The sequence below is a fragment of the Fomitiporia mediterranea genome (assembly GCF_000271605.1).
Source record: "Fomitiporia mediterranea MF3/22 unplaced genomic scaffold FOMMEscaffold_7, whole genome shotgun sequence".
Classification (NCBI taxonomy): Eukaryota; Fungi; Basidiomycota; class Agaricomycetes; order Hymenochaetales; family Hymenochaetaceae; genus Fomitiporia; species Fomitiporia mediterranea.
The window spans coordinates 2,644,493-2,661,150 of record NW_006760392.1 but is presented as its reverse complement, the minus strand read 5'-3'; the positions used below and the strand labels follow the sequence as shown (position 1 = coordinate 2,661,150).

The window sequence follows — 16,658 nt, the reverse complement described above, 5'->3', positions numbered from 1 at the left end:
TGCATGCTTTTACCCTTGCAAGATTTGGTCTACCTCACCTGATTTAGGGCTCGTATAAACTTGAAACAGGATCTATGAATGATATAAAAGCGACGAAAGGCCGTTGATCATATGTCTGCTCAACGAATTAGCCAGAATGTCACTTCCTACAACTGCTCGCGCCCTCGTACTTGAGAAATATGTCAATTACAATGAAGACCTCGCAACCACCATCTCCTCGCATTTTTCTTTAAAGACTGTATCTCTTCCCAACCCGCTTCCCGATGATTCTCTGCTTGTAAAGCAGTTGTACCTGTCCAACGATCCCGGTCAGCGGCTTTGGATGCAAGACCTTGGCGAGCTATCTGCATCGCGTCCGGAGGTGGCAGCAGTTAAACTTGGTGAACCCTTTCGCACATATTCTCTATCTCGTGTCATCCAGGTCGGCGGGGATTCCGGTCCAATTAAAGCTGGTGACATTGTCGAGAGTATTACATACTGGGGGGATTATTGCGTCGTAAAGAAAGACTCTGTCTATGTCAAGAAGTGAGTATTTTCTGTTATTCTTCTTAGTTAAGTGCAGGCATCAAGTGATTCATCGTTCTCTCACCAGGGAAATACCCGGGTTCAGTCTCACTTCTACGCTTGGAAGTCTAGGAGTATCCGGTGCAACAGCATATGTTGCATTGCATTCCATATTAAAGCCAAGGCCGACTGACACCCTCGTTGTAAGTGGTGCTGCAGGGTGAGTTCCTGCTGTATCCGAGAAAAAAAAATGGAACGTATGTGAGAATTGACTTTCTGTTCGTCAGCGCCGTCGGAAACGTTGCTGTCCAGTATGCCAAGAAAGTCATGGGTATAAAGCGTGTTGTCGGTATTGCTGGTTCCGAAGAGAAATGCAAGTGGGTGAAGAGCATTGGAGCGGACGACGCAGTCAATTATAAGAGCCCGACCTTTGCCGAAGACCTCGCCAAGGCAACACCAGACAAGGTTGATTCGTAAGTGGCCTTCGACTGGTGAAGTGCAACAAAGGATTCTCAACCAGAACAGGTTCTTCGATAACGTCGGAGGAAAAGCCCTTGATGAGGTATTGAACCGCATGAATCCCAATGGGATAATCGCAGCCGTCGGCGTGACATCTAGTAAGTTAGTGGATCCGCTGCGTTTCGTGAATTCTTTTGACACTAGGAATAAATTCAAAGCGTACAATAACATAGATCATCCGATGACCGTCAAAAACTACGTGAGGGTCGTCACAAACAGTCTGACAATCCATGGTTACATTCTTGCGAATTACTTGGACCGCATCCCGGAGGCGACAGAAGCCCTAGTTAATGCAGCAACCTCCGGAAAGTTGATACTAGACGGTGCAGAGACGGTTGTGGACATTCATGACCGCCTGGAGGAGATCCCTCGTATCTGGGCGGAGATGTTCACTGGAGTCAATAAGGGCAAGGTAGTCACGAAGCTGGCGGATTAGTATGAGAACTCAATCGTAGTTGAACTTGATGCGCTTACAGTGTAAATTAGTATTGTCAACGTTTGTGATGGCATTACTGTATAAGAAATCAAAAGTGAATGGACAAAGCTTGAATCGAGGAACGAACCGAACAGTAACGGACTTCACTATTCATAACTCCGACCTGCCTAAATCAGCATGCCGATCCTGTAGTATACACTTATAAATAGACACCTGCTTACTGAGTTGCTGTGCGATTTCTTGCTTATTGCACGTACTATCGCAGATAGCCATTTCTCTGGACAATAATGAGCTCGGAGGTCAACCCACTCAAAGATGTCCAAGCTCTAACATTCGATGTCTTTGGCACAGTCGTGGACTGGCACGGTTCTGTCGTCAGTGAATTAAAGCAACAGGCCGCGAAGTCTGCGTCCAAGGAAGTCAACAGCTATACAGAAAAGGGTAAGCTATGGTCACAAGGAACCGAATTTGTAACTTGATTCTTACATTCAGTTAAGACTGGTCTGACTTCGCTAAAGAATGGCGAATGGGCTATAGGACAAAGACGTGCGCATGATACTTGTTCTTCAGTATATGCGGACCTGGACTAACAAAACTTGTAGTTATGAGAGAGCGAATGGAGCAAAGGGCTCTTTAAATGTCGATATCATGCATCGCGAGGTCTATACACACATGTTCTTTCCTGTTCCCTAGCCAACCGTAGTTTCCTCAGATACTCGAAGAGATGCTATCAACTGAACGTTGGTCCGCTTTGAAAACTGCGTGGAATGAGGCAGACCTAGCGGAGATTAACCTGGCTTGGCATCGTCTTGATGGTAAGTTCACAGGAAGTACAGCATATAGTTATCCTTAAATGTTCTTCTATTTTCAGGTTGGCCCGATAGCTCAAATGGTCTCGCACAGCTAAAGGGGAAGTTCATAATATCAACACTCACTAATGGGAACGTTCGACTTATGGTTGATATGGTAGCTCCTCCAGACCACTATCATTCTGTCTAATGAGCGTTGTTGATTCAGAAATACGTAGGCCAGACACGCGAAGTTGCCGTGGGATGTCATCCTCACAGCGGAGCTATTAGGTTCCTTTAAGCCGTATGTGCTCCACTCCTCTCGAATCTGTGACTTACACAACGCGAATAAATATTTCCTTGCAGAAATCCTATTACATACCGAGGAGCCCTGAACCACCTTTCTATAAAACCAGAACAATGTGCGATGGTTGCAGCGCATTTATTTGATCTGCAAGCCGCGGCTAAAGAAGGAATGCGCACAATCTACATACGTCGACCAACTGAGGATGCTCCCGAAACTAGGCAATCAATAAAGGCAAAGAAGGATGGGGGTGAGGTTGATGTGGTTGTCGATAGCTTTGAAGAGCTCGCATCTGTGCTCGGTTGCAATATGTAGTGACGAAGTTGGGTTCTTGGATGATGCGACATGTTGCTCTCTATGGTCGAACTTGTCTACTTCTACAGTGACGTGGAACACAAAAGGGATGGAGTATTGGAATAAAGGAACAAATATATGGAATAAAAGCCAAAGAATTATATAGAATAAAGGGGAAAAGTGGTTGGGATATGGGCTGTCATGTCTGATTGCCAATTCATGAGGAGTAGAAGCAGCACAGAAACCCAAATTTATTCGAGCGAGCGAAATTTCCGTCTTGAACACGTGATCACAAGCTCAGATTATGTAAAACTCGTTAACAGATCTGCTTCAGACTGCAACACACATTTACCCATTTATCTTCTTCCTACCATTGGCGAGCAGCTATGCTTGCTCGTCTTCAGAGATCCTTACCATTCATCCCATTTCGCTATACTCGCCAGCTCTCGACAACACCGCGAAGTTCGTTCCTAGATGGGCAGGCGAACGATATAGATGACTTGCTAATCGAAAAATCCGCTACGACGCCCGAACCCGGTTCTGAACCTCCTCAGGAAACCGACTCATTAGTACCTCCGTCAGTATCACGCCCGTCAAATGGACTATCATATGCTGGTCTCCCGGAGCACAAAATTTTCCTCGATATCCCACCAGAACAAGATCCTCTCATCCGATACCTCGCCTCCTCACTCCTACGCGATGGCCGAAGACATACAGCCGAAAAGCGCGCGTCTCGAGTCCTTCTCTACCTCCACACCCTAACTCGCGCGGAGCCTCTCCCGCTTCTCCGCAAAGCCATCGAACGTGTTATGCCTACTGTACGAGTTGCGCGTCACAGACACTCAACGAAGGATGTTCAGATCCCTATTGCGTTGAATGAGAAACAGCAGGTACGATATGCTGTTAAGTGGATGCTTAAAGCAAGTGATTTTCGGGGGGGACGGACGGTGGAGGAGAGGCTCGCGAGGGAGATTGTGCAGGTTTTGAGTGGAAGCAGTACTGCGTTGAGGCAGAAGGAGACTTTGCACCAGCTTGCGACAGTCAATCGGTGCGTATTCACTTCTTCTATATGGCTTGACCTGTACAAACCTAACTTATTTTACTTTCAGTGGTAATATTCCAGCTGGGAGGGCATCATTATAACCCGACTATTTTTTCTTGCACCCTCCACTCTTGTGCTGCCTTAATCAATGCATTTAGTAATTATCATAAATATGAAAAGGGACGCATGACGAAGTACAAGTACAGAAATACGCTAAATTACAAACCAAGATACAAGACAAATCAACACGCAGTTAAGCTCAGTGGATAGGGAAAGATTAAGCCATATATATAAGCTCTATCAGATTAAAATGGACGTCTCTCATCTTCAGCATGTCTCAATGGAAGTGCCGTATCATACAGAGATGGTGATGGGGAGCGTGAATGCGCAGGAGATGGAGATCGACTACGTGCATGTTCACTACCTTTTTCCACGTCATGCTGGGTTGTGAGTGGGAGCTCGACGCTTGACGTCGATCGGTGGTGTACTGAACGATATCCATTCCGATCACCAATGAAGGGTAGCCTCGAAAGCCATGACGGGTCCTTGCCAGTCTCTGACTGGAAAGCTGGGCTGCTTGTCAAGAACGCCGAGAGTATGAAGTCATGTGGAAGAAGACCAAACAAAATGCTCTTTGAATTGTACTGACAAAACAGAATAAAGAATGCAACGGACCTTGGATGACTGCCATCTTTCTCGACGGATATCGCAGGTGCTTCCAGCGTTTCATATTCACTTCTTTCCAATGTCATTGCCATTGCCTTCTCCATCTTCTTTTCTTCTTTCCTCTTCCTTTTCTCCTCCTTCCTTGACCTGCGTTTTCCAATACACCATGAGCCGAAGCACAATAGTACAATGAAGCCGAGAACACTGCCAAGGACGATTCCTGTGATTGCAGCAGTCGAGAGTTTCTTTTTGCTGATGTCAACAAGCGGGACACTAGCGGCAATTGTGCTGTTCACGCATTGTAAAAACGTCTGGTTTAGTCCTGAGGGAAGCGGTGTATCTGCTATCTGTGCAGGAGCTGATGTGTTCGATGAGGGAGCATTTGAGGGCAGGGAAGCAGTGTTGTTGTACCCATCCAGTGACAGAAGGAATGAGGATGCACGATAGTACTGGATAACCTGTTCTGGCACTGGCCAAGTCGTATTTGATGGCTCGAATCGAGTAATAGCAGAAGTAGAGTTTACGACCGAGCAGTTTGCAACAAGCGCGTCGAACACCGCGACTACTGATGAGTTGTCACCGGCCAGACGATACGTAACGCTGGTCGTGTTGGATGACAATTGAATGACGGCGGTGGCTAAATTACCTCCAGGCCTCTGTGTGTCTGTTACATTGAGATACTATAGGGAATAATATAAGCAGGTTGCAGATTGTACAGGGAATCAGAAATGTCTGACCTCATCACCTCCATAGTAATGAGGTGCGACAGGAACTGGATAAAAGTAATATGGCAGTGGTCTCCATTCGACGTAGTACCCATAGCCTCCGTATGGATATCCACTCCCAAAACGAGAGGTGCCATAGATTGTAGTCTGCAAAGGAAAGGCAAGTAGACAGCAGTTATACATCACTCAAGATCAAAGTATTGTATATCCTCACTCGAGCACCCCCTCCAGCTTGTCGACCATGAAACGGAGAGTTCGATCCAAGTACAATGCGCTTCCCTCCTCCATCCGAATATGCATAAGCCGAGGAGCTCGTCGCAGGAATAGTGACCGACTTTGCTCCGCGTGATTTCGTAAATTTATCAGAAGCTCCATGGCTTTTCGCTGCTGATGATCCACCCTTCGAGCCACCCTTTGAACTTCCCTTGCCTCCTTTGCCTCCTCCTCCACCTCCTCCGCGTCCACCGCCACCTTTACGGCGAAAAAGGCGGTGTCGCTCCCCTGGAGAAGTATTGAAATGAGATTCCACGACCGACAACAATCGGGATACCATAACGGAAGGGAGATGAACGTCAAGTGTGAATTCGATTCGACCTTGGGGTGATGATTTTGTATGTAACGACCCCTCAAGATGGGCGCCTCGTTTAAATTATGTGGCAGGCGTTGGGCGATTGCCAAGTAAAAATTCGCCCCTGACTGAGCCCAATTACCTATTTGTGCAGTGCTACTTAGATCTAACTCCCGAGATATGGTATGTGAAAACGTGCACTGGTGTCCGTTCTACAGCGATGATGGGCAACGCAAAACAACTGGCTCCGATATCTACTGTACGGTTGTGAGATATGATCGCTGGCGATGATTATTGCGATCCGATACGGATGAGAACACGATGCGGTATTTGTGTTGGCTCAGAACAGTACCAGTATTACCTCTTGCTATGCCTCTGGAAGGATATACAATTAGCTTGGAGAACAAGTGGAGAGAGATGATACACGTATGAGCACATGCGCTCCAGGCTATTTGTGATTGACTGGTGCCAACAGTAGAACGAACTTAATTGAAATAGAACCTTGACTGCCATGGCGGCTTATTGAAGAACTAAACGCTTCAACGCCGAAAGGTAACTCAAGGCCAGTTGATCAGTGATCTTATCAACGTCGGCATGCCATCCGGCTTTTATTTTTAGTTTATCAACAAGAAGATGTAAATTCACAAAGCAACATAAGCACAAAACCAAATGCAAATGCTCTAATTATTAATAAGAATTAAAAATAAACAACAAATGAGTGCATAATTTGAGACAGGTTGGCAGTATAGGGAGTCGGACATATGGTGATATTGAATGATACTTGTGATAAGATTTCATAAGGGGACATTCATGACTATGGGGAAAACGAGGGGAAGGCGAATGTAAGGGGGGACAAGGGGAAAAGGGGAAGTAATTGACATGATTCTGGTACCATTGTTGGATGCAGAACAATGTACGTTTCAGAGCGGTACCTAAGACCAGCCGGGTTGAGGACTAGCAGAGGATGCTTTCCCCGGCATTGGAGAAATGGTATTGGTCTTTGAGCTTGAATGGTTGTTGCCGTCTATTGGCTCGTCAACCAGCGTTCCGGCATCTGCTGACGAAGGTCTACTTCTTGATCCCACAATGTTAAGAGGGACGGCAGAAGTAGGAGGCGTCTTGTCGTCCTCAGGTTCTAAAACCTGTGACTCGGGATCGATTCGCATTGCAATTGTCTTCCTTCTTTTTAGGAGTTTCTTGACTTTTCCACGAAGAGAGGACAAGCATTTGCAGCATGCCTTGATAGTGAAATAGACGAGTACAATGCCGCACACGCCTGCAAATATGATTCCAATGATTGCTTCAGGCGATAGCTTCTTCTTTGCCGGAACGTCAACAAGTGGTACGCTCTGACCAACGGTTGCATTGACGCATTCAAGGAAAGTCATGTTCAAGCCCGATGGCAGTGGTGTGTCTGCCATTTGTGGCGGTAACGAGCTGTTCGAAGCAGGAGCGTAGGTGATCAGAGATGCGGTGTTGTTATAACCATCCAGTGAGAGCGCAAACGACGATGCACGGTAATACTGGACAACCTGTTCAGGTTGGGGCCACACCGAGGCTGATGGAAGAAATGCGGCTATAGCAGTGGTCGAATTGGCGACACTGCAGTTCGCGACAAGGGCATCGAAGACTTGGGTTACTGAAGAGTTATCTCCTATAAGACGGTAGGTGACAGCACTTGTATTGTATGTGGGTTGGAGGACTGCAGTTGCAAGATTGCCACCAGGTCTTGCCGTATCATTCAGGTACTATATCATAACAGATAACATGAGGACGCAAAAGGTGAAGAGATAGATTAGCCTTACCGCATTGGCACCGTAGTAATTATACGAGCACGGGGACGGGTAAAAATAATAAGGCAGAGGTCGTGAATCTACATAGGAGCCAGATCCACCGTAGGGGTAACCACTACCGAAGTGAGAGGTGCCATAAATGGTGTTCTGTGGAAAAAACGGGGAAAGGGGCGACAATGATGATTAACGATTGCGGTATTAGATGACACAATAGCTCTTACTCTGGAACCGCCTCCAGCCTGCCGGCCTGCAAACGGTGAATTACTGCCAAGGATGGTAGATTTTCCTCCACCGTCCGAGTAGGCATATGCAGATGACTTCGAAGACGGCATGCTGATCGGTTTCCCGCCGCTCCGAGACTTCGTAAATCCGTCAGGTGCTCCGTGAGATTTCGCAGCAGAAGCACCACCCTTTGGGCTCCCTTTTCCACCCTTGCCGGAGGTGCGCCCGCTGCGACCCCCTCCCCCCTTGCGAGGAACAAGACGTCTGTGGTCTTCCGCATACCTCGCTGGTGGTGCGGATGCTCCTGATTGTCGCGAAGACGGAGAAGGCATTACGGGGTTCACAGGTAACAGATACACCAAGGCCTGTGTTCTAAGGATGAAGGTAAGAACGAAGTGCGGTCCAAGGCAAAATCAACTGCTTTATACCTGTAATCCGCGTTGTATGTGGCTTAAAGAAAACGCTAGTCAAGTCGCAGTTATCGGTGGCCCGAGAAAATCGGCCAATGCGCACAGGACACCGGATGGACCCAGGAGAAAATATTGGAGGCCCCTTAAGCGCACAAGATAATGACGACGCGGTGAGACTTGCACCACGGGCTTATGGCAACCGCTATTTTCGATAATGTGCGTTGCTCGAAGAGAGGATGGCAATTGGGTAGTATGAGTAGCTGCCTCAGTTTTGTCCTAGGACGGGAGAGAGGAGGTATTATTCTGAAAGTGAGAGCAGTGAGAAGTTAGAACGGAAAGCATACCAAAAATAATGGTAATAGTAAAGTAATTAAAAATAAAAAAGGGCACAAGCAAGATCTTAGTCAACCACTAAAAACAAAAGCTGGACTGATTCAGATGAGTAGGCAACTATGCATGGTAACAGAGTTAACAGTGCTTGTGCAAGGTTATTGGTTTGGGTTTGTATGGACGCTTGGGAGGCAGTGCCAAAATACATGATCAGCGTTGCTATGAGTCGGATGCAATGCAGGCCAAATCAGGGACCAACAGCTACTGATAGGGAAGTTCCATCTCAATGCAATATTCAGCACAGCATTGCATGACATAAAAAAAATCAGAATGGAGGGACAGCCAAAGCCAGAGTAGAAAGTATGATATCGAATTGCTGTTATCGTTTCTGTGCACATACCAAAAACACCTTAATCAGACGCATCTGAATGTTCGATGCTAAAAAGCTGCTTTACCAGGTACACGGCATAACGCAGACCTGTGCGAACGAACATAGCTATGAAGCTGAAAGCCCTGCCAACCATGTGATTATGCCGGATTTGGTGAGTTGCGAAGTTCCCAGTGGACCACCGCTTGGCTTTAGCATTGCTAGCGATCTCGACCGTGACTAGTAAGCGAATCGGTATAATTCGACTTGCGGATGTACAGCAACGCCATAAATCATTCCAATTTAGCAGGGTCTCCCAAGCTGTGTCCTATGGATAGCTGAGACTCCTCTCCTTCCGAGGAGGGGGGATGAGGGTCTATGATTATTAGGCGATCTAGCTTTGACCTTCATCCATATGCGACTTGCAATCGCCCACAAAAGGCCCTCTCCCTTCAGCATTAACGTCCATCACTTTCCACATACCACAACCCTTCCCCTCATTCTGAGCACCAGCATAACAGTTCCACCAATATCTGATGTTATGTTTTGCGTCTTTGGTAGACGACCTCTTGTCCCCCGTGTCCTTATGATCGACCCCTTTAGACTCGAGACCTTTGGTAGTGGCGTCCCGTTCGTCGAGACGGCCTTTCATGTCTGGACGTAAAACACACGGCAGTCCACACTTACATCGTGGGATCGTTGAAGGAACAAAATCCGGGCGATAGAAACGGAAAGTAATGTTGATGCGGCAGTTCGAACTCCGGATATCATCACTGGGAGCAGAGGATGAGGAGCCAGGGACCGATTGTCGAGGAAACTGGGGATGAAAGACGTCAATAGTAGGCTGTGGTGGAACACAATGCTTGAAGCGTTCCTGTGTTGAGGCATGCATGATGATGAGCTATAAATAAAGTGCACAGGTAGTGATTAGGAGTCTGATCATGACTCAAAACCGAATATGGCGCAAACGTACAGAGTTGTGCGGAAGGGGTATATTGAAGGTCTGTGCTTGACGTTCATTTGATTCTGAACTGGGTATCACCTCGCGCAGGCGAAATGTTCTTGTAGTCCCTATGGTTCCGCAATTCATACATATATGCATAGAGTATTTGGAACAGAACACATACCGAGGCTGAGAGATGCTATTGTCGGGTAAGGGCCCAGATACGTCAATTGGTCCGAGTGGAAGCCAACGCTCTCCTTCGCACCCTCATAACAGTTTGAGGCAGCGACGTTGGCGCGCCACATATATCCATCTTTGCCTGAGCTTCCACCCCATTCCAGAGAAAATCGATCACGTTTCTTAAGCTCCTCATTCACCACCTTTTCGACGTATTTACACGCCTCTTCCATCTCCTCTGGGAAAGGATGTGGGGAGTCAGTCTTCCGACCATTGTACCTGTACAACAGATTGAATATTAACAAATGGTGCATCAGTGATTCATAGTAAGACTTGTACAGTGTAGAACATAGAACAAACCAGAATTGCGCTGCCTCCTTCCATGTCTCCCCCGGATCTCCTTCTATATCAAATCCTTCTAATCGAGCAAAGAATGATGTCCGATGAGGGGACTCAACGAGTCGATCAAAAAGCCACCATTTGTTGCGGGACCAGCCCTGTGCGGCGTGCAGCATTGTATAGAATAGATCACAAGCAAGTCTAGGCGGCAATATTGAGTGATGAAGAGTACATGGTGAATGTTTAGCAACCATTGCCGGATTTGAAAGCGTCAGAGGTGGACTGCGGATTGCAGGTCGCTTTTCTGGTGAAGGCGGTCGTAGGATAGACAAAAGGTCAATTGGCTTGGTAGCATTAGTGCTGTTGGTTGAATGAGGCTTAACAGACTTTTGCAGTGTCTTCGTTTCTTTTTGTGATTCATCCATCCCTAGTCTTGGTTCTTTGCTTGGCGTCATGTTGTCTTTTGGCAGGTCCAACTTAGTGGTTCGAGGTTCGCTGCTTGTAGCTCTTCTCTTTGCACCCCGCTGTTCAGACGACGACCCACTTGGAGAGCCAGCGCGGGGTGAAAGCCAGCTATCAAGGGCTGAAGCAACACGCTTTCGTTTCTTCGTTGAGGTCGGTCGTTCACTTTCTATCTTGTTCGAATTCCGCAGTTGGTGTGCTGCTGCCTCGACATCTCCATTACAATCGACGAGTGCATTCAACAAGATAGCATGTTCTGGTACATTTGGCTCTAGAAGGCTGATCAAGGTAGCCAGCAGGATTTCGGTGTCGTCCATGGTGACGCGTCAGTACAAGGACAACCTTTGGTTGGTAACAAAGTGAGCGAGTGACTCGCTCGCGTGACCTCCCGCGTTTTTGAAATTGGTCACGCAAGGATCAAACTTTCAAAGAGAAAAAAAATGCCTCGTATTGATGGAATGTACAATTACATCTATATGACTGTATAGCATACAAATACAGTGCATGCATGAGAGAACGAGAAGCGAATGCCGAGAGTAGCTAGAGGTGTTGGGAGATAAAGCAAAAAATACGAATAAAATACGTAGACCCGAACATACATTAACTATTCATCAACCAGTCGGTGGGTAACCAGGCATGCCTCCCTGATGAGCATTCTGCTGTCCTTGCTGCATCTGCATCTGCATTGGTTGTTGTTGCTGTTGCTGTTGCATCTGCATCTGCATCTGCTGCTGCTGCCATTCATATAGCGCATATCTTAGTGTTTATAAGTGTGAGAATAGACATGTCGCTTACTTGCTGAAGTCTCATCAAGTGAGAGATCTGCTCTGGCGTGTACTGCACACCACCATTGTTCGCCATATACGCCGCTAGTGCGTTATTTGTTCGAGCAATCGGGACAGAGCTGCTTGCAATTGGAAGGACTTGGCCTCCTGGCATCGCAACGTTTCGCTGAGCGGAAGCGGGCCTTGGGAAATTCGCAGTGGAATTCACAGGTGTGGCTGTAGATCGTGGCGGAGAAGAATGTTGAGCGACAGGCGAACTCGCTCCGCCGTGGTTGACGAATGGCGCCGAGAGGTGAGGGACGTTCCCGTTGATACTTGTTTGACCACCAGTCATTTGTCCTTGCAACTGCGTAAGACTGGCCTGCGGCTGGGCCTGTTGCCCCTGTGATTGCACTTGTTGTGCTTGGGCCTGTGCTTGCGCTTGGGCAAGAGCTCGCTGGGCGGCTTGTGCCTGCATCAACTGTGGAGAAACAGGAACAGATCCAACTTGAGTCGACTGCCTTTGCTGTTGATGTTGAGAAATACCGACTTGTTGTGCACGTATTTGTGGTACGTTCTGTGATATGTTAACCCCCTGCTGACCCATTTGCTGCTGCTGCTGCTGCTGCTGTTGCTGTTGCTGGACCTGTTGAAGCTGAGCATGCAACTGCTGCTGTTGCTGTTGCTGCTGTTGGCGTTTAGCTTCAAGCTCCCTACGGCGCATGAGCTGCAGATCAAACTCTTTTCGCTCCCGCTCGGCTTTCATCTGCGATAGCTCTAGTGGGGTGTATCTCGTCTTGTTACCGAACTGGTGATGCGTATCGTGTACTGGTGCTACAGTACTTGATGCTTGATATTTAACTGCAGACGAGTCAGTCTCATCGGGGACATCGTATCGATGAACTTACGCTCGTCCTGCTTTCGCAGTTTCTGTCTCCTTGCCAGTGTCTTACGCACCGCTTCATGGATAATGAGGTGTCGTTTTCGTTTACGAGCTTCCACCGTTGGCACACTCGTATTGATGGTGAGATTCGCAGCGTTTTGCGCAGCGGAGGTGGCAAGCCGCTTGATTCCTCTAGTCGTCATTTGAGAGGCAGTCACAGGTGCTGACGATGTCGATGGAGGCGGGGGCGGGGGCGTGTCAATACCTGCTAACGGGTTAGGAAGAGAGGGTTCCTCGTTGTTGGTATAGGGGGCGGTCGGCTGTTGTGCATTTGGAGGAAGCGCCTGACGAATCTGAATACCGCATTTTGCTCTCCATCTCTCAAAGCACTCCTGTGGTGTTCGCAAGTCTATGCTCGTCCGGATTCTGGATGAATTCAATGCATCCGCAACAAGTCGCCAGTTTGACGGGTACCGCTCAGCTAGGCTTTTTAGCATATTGTCCTCAGCTAAAGACCAGGGAATTTCTTGCTTCTTGACGGTATTGTGGGGCATCTTCGAGAAGTTATGAAGCATAAGCGGCGGCTGGAATGGTATTGATATTTTGCGACCCTCGAATAATGCTGAAAGGACCATCGCCTGAGCTCTAAACAACTTAGAAGGGACTTCTGACTTACAACAGCTATTTTCTGTACTAGGCATTGATGGAGGGCTGTCCACATCGCTCACAACTGGTGACTCGTCCAAATCGAGCCATTTGCCTTTCCGCCATTTCTTTGCCGGCTGTAACGCACTAACTAGGGTCGGCTTCATGTGCATGAATCGGTTTGTTGGGCAAAGTTTGGTATAAGTCGTCTCGTCGACTCGCTTCGTTGGGTCGTCCCTGTCCGCCTTCTTGTCGCTTTTCCTCTTCCCGTCTGAATTATATCCAACGATCTCGGAATTCGGTACATCAATCATTGAAAAAGGCTGTAACTCTGGGAAGAGCGCTGTCAAGCCGATGCTTGTAGACGTTTCGGCGGAATTGCCCTCAGGCGCAAGTGATTTCATTAGCTCCTCGTCTGTTAAAGGCACAAATTGGTCCAAGGATACGAGCAAGGTCTCTCCAGGCTGAGATAGCAACGAAGATCGCAATGTTTTCGTTTGTTCTGGGGTCCACAAGCTTTTGACATCCTTCTGTGCGGGATCGGGGGCAGATGTAGAACCGGACGGCTGAGAATCTAAGATCGGATTATCCGAACTCCCCTTCAAAGCCTGTGATGGATCAACTGCTTCGGTCTTTGGTCTCTCTGACCATTGATCAGCCGTGACTTGAGGCATCTGGTTTGGATCTCGGGAATTATGCACGCTGTTTGCAGCCTCAGCCAAACGCAATGCATCCGTATTCTCCAACTCCTCTAACTTCATTGTCATTGAAGGGCCCTCGGCTTCGTCAGGGATTGGAACAGCCTGAGGGGCTTCGTCCAGAGCTTCAGCAATACTTGTATCCGGAATCAGGGCAGCAGTGACGGCGCATTGATCCTCGACTTCATCTTCCTCATTATCACTAGCAGCAGCGTCGAGGTCCTCGTTCGCTTGCATATCGTCTGGATGAGGTGAGTCTCGTCCCTCACCATCTAATAATGAGTCAAGAGCGGTATCAACTTCCATGGGCTGGACACCATCGATTGCTGGAATCTCCAGAGGATCAGGTCTTCTCCATCGCGCACAGATACCCAACCTAATCCGTTCTTCGTACGATCCAGCTTCATGCCATTCTAGCACAGACAAAGCAAGTTCGTACGCCAAAGCTACTTTCCAACGTTTCTCTTCCTTGAAATCCACTTGCATCCATTTCTGTAAAGAAAAATGGGCGTTAGATATGCATACCGAACTATATGTTCCTGTCTTACCATCTCATCCATGAGATAGTCCCAGTGTGTCTTTACTAGACTAGCCGCGACGCGCTGTTTCTTAGGCTGACGAAAGCTCCATTTGCCCGTGCGTTTCAGTACGTCAAGTCTATCCAGTATACGAATAAGCTTGAGCTCCGTCGCAGCAGTCTTTTGAGTAGATTAGAGTCATGTAACTACAGAGTAGGAACTCATCCACATACATTCCAGTCTTTGGTGTTCACACACTTGGTGGCTCTCGAGAGCTTCTTGTACGCTGGGTTTGCTATTAGTAACGCAGACCACTTCGCCATACCCAGAGGGACCCAGTCGTCCTTCCTTCCCATGTCTGAACCACTTCGTTCTCGTTCTCTATCTCGTTTACGTTTCTGTGGCTTTCCTTTGCGGTTAAACTCAGCAGGAAGAGCTGATAGTGGTGGAAGAGTGTAGTTGAACGATGGCTTTTTTGCTGCTTCCTTTTCTAGACGGGGCCGTGCCGGTGGCCGCTCCAAAGCAGAAGTTGACGCTGTGGCCTCATTTTCAGACTTGATTTCAACCTCACCTGGCGCAGGCCTAGCCGACTCCTCAGCAAAGCGGAAAACTGGCCTTTCTGGTTGATGTACAGGAAGGCGTATAAGAACCGGAGGTGGTGGTGATCTGGGTGGTGTGAGCGGCGTATTGTCGACAAATTGAGGCATTATTTGCTTTGGTGCTCGAATTGGAGACTCTCTCGATCCTCGTGCTATAGGCGGTAGTGAAGGTGATTTCGAAGGCGAGCGAGCAGACGGAGTGGAAGGGCTAGCAGGCACAATTTTCGTCTCTTCCTCTAGCTTTTCTCGTGCAGTATGTGTAGACTCCTCAGGCTCTTCCTCAGCTTCAGCCTCGTCTACCTCTTCGGCGTCGGTATCTTCATGAATAGGTTCAGCTTCTATAGGAGAAGTTTGTGGAGAAAGATGTCGTTTTGAAGGGTGTCGTCTAGATGGCGAGATAGACGAACGACGGGAAATGATGTCGAGCTCGTCCTCTTCCTCGTCATCAACTGGCGGTGGAGTTGTCATCTTTCTTGACTTGGATCTTGTCTTCCTTACTTCCTCAGGAGGCTCCGGAGGATTCTCTGTGTCCTCCATGGCTTCGTCTTCATCCAACACATCTGATCTTCGCCGTCCCCGCCGTCTCGGAGCTATAGGAGAACTCGTCCTCGCCCGTTTCCTAGGAGGCGTTTGCGGTTCCTCCTCTTCAGCCTCCTTCTCTTGTTCGTCGTCAAGAGAAGTTTCTTCTTGCTCTTGCGCCGCGGGTGTTTCATCTACGTCCATAGCTACATCCTCAGCACCAGCTTCGTTTCGTTCTGAGGCCTGCCGGCCATTCGTACGAGGAATAAGAGGTGAAGAAGTCGGGTACTGTAATTCTTCTTCCCCAACATCCGCGTGCTTCAGTTCGTCCATTCCAGGAGGAGGCTCGGAAGGTGTTGTCTCTCTTGAAAGACCAGCCTCGAGCATCAGCTCAGGGACTTCAAGCGTCAAGATTGAGCCTGTCTCAGTACTAGTGCACATAAAAAATAAGTCAATAAATCAGAATTCATCTATTCCATAAGGTAATAAATGCTCACTTCTTCCTTAAGTCAAACCTTTCCAAAAACTGTTCAAGCTCTTCATCATCCACCTCTTCCTCCTCGAGCAGTACGGATGAACTGCCACTTTCACCATACCGTACAAGACGGAGCATTTCACGTAAAAGATCGTTCCGGCGGTCACTTAGTTCTCTAGATAGACAGGTACACAGTAGACGGAACCGAAGAATAACCAAAGTCCAGCAATCAGATCACATAAACAAGCAACAAATAAGCTAAAGGCGAACTCACTCTAGCTCTGCCAGCCTTTCATCTACGAGTTGCTGTCGCGCGTCATTGATGGTCGTCGACATTGCCGTCACTAAATTGTACGGGTGGTGTTACGTTCGGGCGCGTACAGCCCTTCGGTTCAGTCACGGCGGAGCGGCAGCACGGCTGGTTGTCTCGAATGACCAGCGCAAACGGCGATTTTTCTTGCGGTCCTTTGACTTCTGTTCACGAAACGTTTGCTCAGAAATTTACTTGTACAGAATTTACACCAAACGTACAGGATGGATGGCGGTTGTGACTTGTGTCTGTCCTAGCCACTAGATTGAGTGACCAAACGCGGTATGGCGTGACAGCAGTGAGAACGAACTTCCGTAAGTAGACCGCTGGCAGAAATTTGATGTGCATTTTAAATTTC

General features: G+C 48.0%; 7 protein-coding genes across 7 annotated transcripts; 3 read left to right on the top strand and 4 right to left on the bottom strand.

Moving 5' to 3' along the window:
- Nucleotides 1-223: 223 nt before the first annotated feature.
- Nucleotides 224-1,450, top strand: FOMMEDRAFT_48647 (NAD-binding protein; the record flags this gene model as incomplete). The annotated part of the gene is made up of 5 exons (XM_007267716.1): nt 224-525; nt 593-724; nt 792-977; nt 1,030-1,121; nt 1,182-1,450. Coding segments are annotated over 5 exons (981 nt in total), but the record flags the coding sequence as incomplete, so codon positions are not given.
- Nucleotides 1,451-1,746: 296 nt separating this feature from the next.
- Nucleotides 1,747-3,064, top strand: FOMMEDRAFT_147354 (haloacid dehalogenase; the record flags this gene model as incomplete). Its single annotated transcript, XM_007267715.1, has 7 exons — nt 1,747-1,900; nt 1,957-2,005; nt 2,062-2,119; nt 2,172-2,274; nt 2,331-2,425; nt 2,487-2,551; nt 2,614-3,064. The coding sequence occupies 7 exons, from the start codon at nt 1,747-1,749 to the stop codon at nt 2,864-2,866; spliced, it is 777 nt and encodes a 258-aa protein (XP_007267777.1). The 3' UTR covers nt 2,867-3,064.
- Nucleotides 3,065-3,231: 167 nt separating this feature from the next.
- Nucleotides 3,232-4,067, top strand: FOMMEDRAFT_109667 (ribosomal protein S7; the record flags this gene model as incomplete). Its single annotated transcript, XM_007267714.1, has 2 exons — nt 3,232-3,893; nt 3,955-4,067. 2 exons carry the CDS (start codon nt 3,232-3,234, stop codon nt 3,986-3,988), a joined length of 696 nt encoding a protein of 231 aa, XP_007267776.1. The 3' UTR covers nt 3,989-4,067.
- Nucleotides 4,068-4,192: 125 nt separating this feature from the next.
- On the bottom strand, nt 4,193-5,831 carry FOMMEDRAFT_134904 (uncharacterized protein; the record flags this gene model as incomplete). Its single annotated transcript, XM_007267713.1, has 4 exons — nt 4,193-4,460; nt 4,563-5,233; nt 5,291-5,425; nt 5,493-5,831. 4 exons carry the CDS (start codon nt 5,829-5,831, stop codon nt 4,193-4,195), a joined length of 1,413 nt encoding a protein of 470 aa, XP_007267775.1.
- Nucleotides 5,832-6,704: 873 nt separating this feature from the next.
- FOMMEDRAFT_147352 (uncharacterized protein) lies at nt 6,705-8,193 on the bottom strand (the record flags this gene model as incomplete). Its single annotated transcript, XM_007267712.1, has 2 exons — nt 6,705-7,594; nt 7,861-8,193. 2 exons carry the CDS (start codon nt 8,191-8,193, stop codon nt 6,779-6,781), a joined length of 1,149 nt encoding a protein of 382 aa, XP_007267774.1. The 3' UTR covers nt 6,705-6,778.
- A 1,169-nt stretch (nt 8,194-9,362) lies between these two features.
- FOMMEDRAFT_134903 (uncharacterized protein) lies at nt 9,363-10,882 on the bottom strand (the record flags this gene model as incomplete). Its single annotated transcript, XM_007267711.1, has 5 exons — nt 9,363-9,869; nt 9,942-10,039; nt 10,096-10,367; nt 10,449-10,771; nt 10,811-10,882. 5 exons carry the CDS (start codon nt 10,880-10,882, stop codon nt 9,363-9,365), a joined length of 1,272 nt encoding a protein of 423 aa, XP_007267773.1.
- A 618-nt stretch (nt 10,883-11,500) lies between these two features.
- FOMMEDRAFT_168831 (uncharacterized protein) lies at nt 11,501-16,648 on the bottom strand (the record flags this gene model as incomplete). The annotated part of the gene is made up of 9 exons (XM_007267710.1): nt 11,501-11,623; nt 11,685-12,514; nt 12,562-14,371; nt 14,428-14,577; nt 14,631-15,945; nt 16,013-16,165; nt 16,265-16,334; nt 16,372-16,461; nt 16,522-16,648. 9 exons carry the CDS (start codon nt 16,646-16,648, stop codon nt 11,501-11,503), a joined length of 4,668 nt encoding a protein of 1,555 aa, XP_007267772.1.
- Nucleotides 16,649-16,658: the final 10 nt, after the last annotated feature.